The 4,216-nt window shown below is 40.7% G+C and overlaps 1 protein-coding gene across 1 annotated transcript; it reads left to right on the forward strand.

Moving 5' to 3' along the window:
- Nucleotides 1-684: 684 nt before the first annotated feature.
- Nucleotides 685-3,504, forward strand: LOC121870899. The gene is made up of 3 exons (XM_042372871.1): nucleotides 685-991; nucleotides 1,159-1,199; nucleotides 3,369-3,504. Exons 1-3 carry the CDS (start codon nucleotides 779-781, stop codon nucleotides 3,502-3,504), a joined length of 390 nt encoding a protein of 129 aa, XP_042228805.1. The 5' UTR covers nucleotides 685-778.
- The last annotated feature ends 712 nt before the right edge of the window (nucleotides 3,505-4,216 follow it).

Genomic DNA, 4,216 nt, shown 5'->3' on the forward strand with positions numbered 1-4,216 from the left:
TTACTCCCCTAGTGAAAAACTTATATCATGCATACTTTGGAATGAAACTTGGAGACCAAGATAAAGCTTTTGCCCCTCACATGTGCTGCAAAACATGTGTTGAAAATTTGCGGCGCTGGAGCAACAAGAAGATTCAACGTCTACCATTTGGCATTCCTATGGTATGGAGGGAAGGTAGAGATCATACCACGGACTGTTACTTCTGCATGACAAACCTTCAGGGTGAGTTATAATAATACATCAATACTAATATATCAAATGCAGTATGTTCATGCATTCTTAAATATATCTGTAAGTTAATATGTTATGCTATCTTGATACTAAATCTTTCGTTCACATTTCAGGTATAAACAGGAAGAACAAACATCATGTTAAGTATCCAGATGTACCCTCAGCCATCAAACCAGTTCCTCACGGACCAGGAATACCAATTCCAACTCCACCAGAAAACTATAGGGACATGATACTCGATGACGATCATGATATCGATGAAGACATAGAAGAGACTGACGCTTCTAGTACATACTTGCCCACAGCTTCTGCAAAAGAGCCCATACCCTTCAGTCAAGCTGAGTTGGATGATTTAACAAGAGACTTGTGCTTGTCTAAGGAGTCAGCTCAACTACTAGGATCACGGCTTTGCGAACACAATGTCTTAGCACCAGGAACAACATTTGCCTGGTACCGTAACCGTGACAAGGAATTTCGCAAGTTCTTCAGTTTTGACAAGGAAACTTCATTGGTGTATTGCAACAATATCGGTGGACTCATTGCAGCTATGGGAATATCATACAATATATCAGAGTGGCGGCTCTTCATTGACTCATCAAAAAGAAGCTTGAAAGCTAAGTTGTTGTTCAATAGAAACCAGGTCGCGTCTGTTCCGGTGGGGCATTCAGTGCAGATGGATGAGAACTACAACAACATGGAGTATCTGTTAACTGCTCTGAAGTATAAAGACCACAATTGGAAGATCTGTGGAGACTTGAAGGTAATTTGATACACCAAAAACAGTTGCTTTCAAAAATTGATATTTTGTTGACAGTTTTTCTAATAGGTAATTATGTCTGCCGACATACTGTCATATTATGAAGTGTTAATATTTTTTAATAATAAAACTATTCAGCTGAACATATTTTTAATCTGTTTTTTCCACAGGTTGTGTCCATGGTGCTGGGCCTACAAGGTGGTTACACCAAGTTTCCATGTTTACTCTGTCTGTGGGATAGTCGAGCAGACAAGCAGCACTACATGCAACGTGACTGGCCTGCAAGAAGTGGACTTACTCCAGGTTCTCACAATGTTGTTGCCCATGCTCTGGTGAATCCGCAGAACATTCTTCTTCCGCCACTGCACATCAAGCTCGGTCTGTTCAAAAACTTTGTAAAGGCACTGGACAAAAAAAGCCAGGCTTTCAATTTTCTGAAAGAAAAATTTCCAAAAGTCAGTGAGGCAAAGCTGAATGCAGGAATTTTTGATGGCCCTCAGATCAGAGAGCTTTTCAAAGATCCCAAGTTTGATTGCAGCATGGATGTAAATGAGAAGAAAGCCTGGCATGCCTTTAAGTCTATTGTCTCCAATTTTCTTGGCAACTACAGAAGTCCAGAGTATGGACGAGTTGTTGAGGACCTACTTCTGAGCTACAAAGTTCTTGGTGCACGCATGTCCACCAAGATGCACTTCCTCAGCTCCCACTTGGACTACTTTCCAGAGAACTGTGGTGATGTGAGTGAGGAACAAGGAGAACGCTTCCATCAAGATATCCGTGTAATGGAGGAGCGGTACCAGGGTCGCTGGGATATCAACATGCTCGCCGACTACTGTTGGTGTCTGAAACGGGACGCCCCAGACACCAACCACCAAAGAAATTCTCTGCGACAGCCATTTATGCATGTCTAACTGTAAAGGCATCTATGTAGTTGACATATTTTGGTCCTATGTGTTGTGGTTACATTTCTTATGATATATTTTGCATAAAAATTTTGACATCATATTTAAGAATTTCGATTTTTTCCTAATTCCCACAGCATAAAAATCTGACCTGATTGGGCAAAATGAATGGCATTTTTTGGAATCAGCACGCAAAATACATAAAGAATCAGCTAAGAAACCCCGCACCTCATGAATTTTTTTTTTCAAATGCAGCCCAGTGTAATACTTCTGTTGATGAGACAGGGGCCATTACATCGCTCGGTCACCTACCAGCCGAGCTCTGTGAGGCCTAAATAAGCTCACAGAGTGCAGTACATCCTATACAACCCTAACCATGTTATAATCAAAGGTGTAGACACTAAGCTGGGGATTCTACTACTGTAGGGGTATTAGCTACTACAGGGGACCTATACTTTAGTGTCTTACGGGTTAAAATGTTATGAACAACGTTCATCTTGGATTACACTGACTTATCATAACAGAAAAGAAACATGATTGCCAAAATTAACATAATTCTGGGAAATGCGAGACTTGGTATTGCAAATTCCCATGATAAATAAAATGGCAAATTATTACTCAAATCAGCAAATTTTGTCTCTTTAAAGAATGCAATGACCTTTAATTTCTCTGAAACAATTTGAATGTCCTTTACAGTGAAATTCATGACAGGAAGTGGAATTAAGGCAGACTTGAGTTTTATATTTAAGGCAAAGTGCTGATGAGTAGGCAAGGTTCGTAATGAACCACAAGTGATTTTACAATAATCCAGAGTCTTGTAATGACCTTTAACAACTAGCTGCTTAACACCATCATGGCATTTTAAAATAACAGTAGTTGTATTTGGAAAGAATAAGTACTGCACATTGTGGAGATGAGTGTGAAACACAGTTTTGACACTAACTGGCCTATAGCTGCATTGCGCAAGTGCTGTGCGTACATTGGTTTGCATGACTGCCAATTCACATATTCCCTCTGTAGCAGGAATAAACGCGAACATATAGGCTGGACATACGTATAGGTGTAGATATGACGACTTACACTGTGACAGACCTCAGGATCCTCTAATGCCAATAAAGAATAATCTTCATCTATCAGGAAAAGTTCTGTAGGCCTATCCAGAGTATACAGAGTGTCGTTAACAAACCAGGGGAAGGGTTCTAAATGCCATGCATTAAACTGATGTTGCCCACGCATAGGCATGTGGATGAGAATAGCATTGTGCCTGAGAGTCGACTCCAACAGCGGGTAATAATATTCTACCTCATTGTCATTAAAAATAGGAGTTAAGTTATACTGCAACTTGGCTATCTGTAAAGCGTCAAGAAGCGTCTGCACAGGTACAAGCTTTGCGTCCACACGTCCTATCTCTGCATGTACTATGCTGTCAATTAGTTCATTTTTACAGGTAACAATCTTTTGAACTGAAATTTCCGCAGCAAGCAAATATTCCGTGAAATAAAGGAGCCCTCTAACGTCGGGATTGACTTCTGTAACCTACTAACAATCCTCAATACTTGGTTAGACTCCGATATTATTGCATTAACTTTTGACTCTAAAGCAGTAATCACATGAAATGTTTGAGAAATAACACGATTCTGCTGAGATACTGTACAGCTTCATCGACAATGTTCATTCGGTCCCCCAATTTAGCTACATCATCGGCCGTTGCCGTGCCAAACAAATTGCTTTGGATAAGACCCACAAAATTAAATAAACCCCTTTTTCGTCGTGTCTGAGAACGCACTTCTTTTGCAAGATCCACTTCAGACGCTGGTAATTTCTCTCCAACATCGACGAGAAGCTTGCGATGGTTCTTGAGACGAAAGTGTAGAAGGTCAATAGTTTGTGAAATCATCGTGGATTCATTAGTAGCTGCACTGAGACCATGAAAGATGTCCAATGCTGATTGTAGTTGGGCGTCGCCGTTTTCCATCTGACGGGGAACCTGGAGCAGTCCATGCAACTCATATACTTGTAAGTATCCTCGCTGACCACCAACTGTAGGAGCATCAAGGCTACCATAATCCATTAATAACCGAGTTAGACTAGCTATGTTACTCACATAGACGACAGTAGACTGCCAAAGCAGCTACTTTACAGTCATCTAACGAATGGTAAACGTAGCACTGGCTGACAGCGGAAAAGGTATAAGGATAGTGTTAATACAAATCCGAAAAAAGTGCCAAATTTACACCCTTACTTGGTAGATAATCACTCCAGAGTAACGCATGGAGATGCGCCACACGAGAAGGTGTCAATACTTTGTAGTAACCAGACGGCTTAC

This window comes from Homarus americanus, unplaced genomic scaffold, assembly GCF_018991925.1.
Source record: "Homarus americanus isolate GMGI-L3 unplaced genomic scaffold, GMGI_Hamer_2.0 scaffold52512, whole genome shotgun sequence".
NCBI classification, from domain to species: Eukaryota; Metazoa; Arthropoda; class Malacostraca; order Decapoda; family Nephropidae; genus Homarus; species Homarus americanus.

Excerpts from the sequence above, each read along its gene's own strand:
- LOC121870899 (XM_042372871.1), top strand. The coding sequence starts at position 779 with ATGGGAATATCATACAATATATCAGAGTGGCGGCTCTTCATTGACTCA. Across the intron at positions 992-1,158 it reads AGATCTGTGGAGACTTGAAG|GTTGTGTCCATGGTGCTGGG; the intron begins GTAATTTGATAC and ends TTTTTTCCACAG. Across the intron at positions 1,200-3,368 it reads CTACAAGGTGGTTACACCAA|CAAGCAAATATTCCGTGAAA; the intron begins GTTTCCATGTTT and ends AAATTTCCGCAG.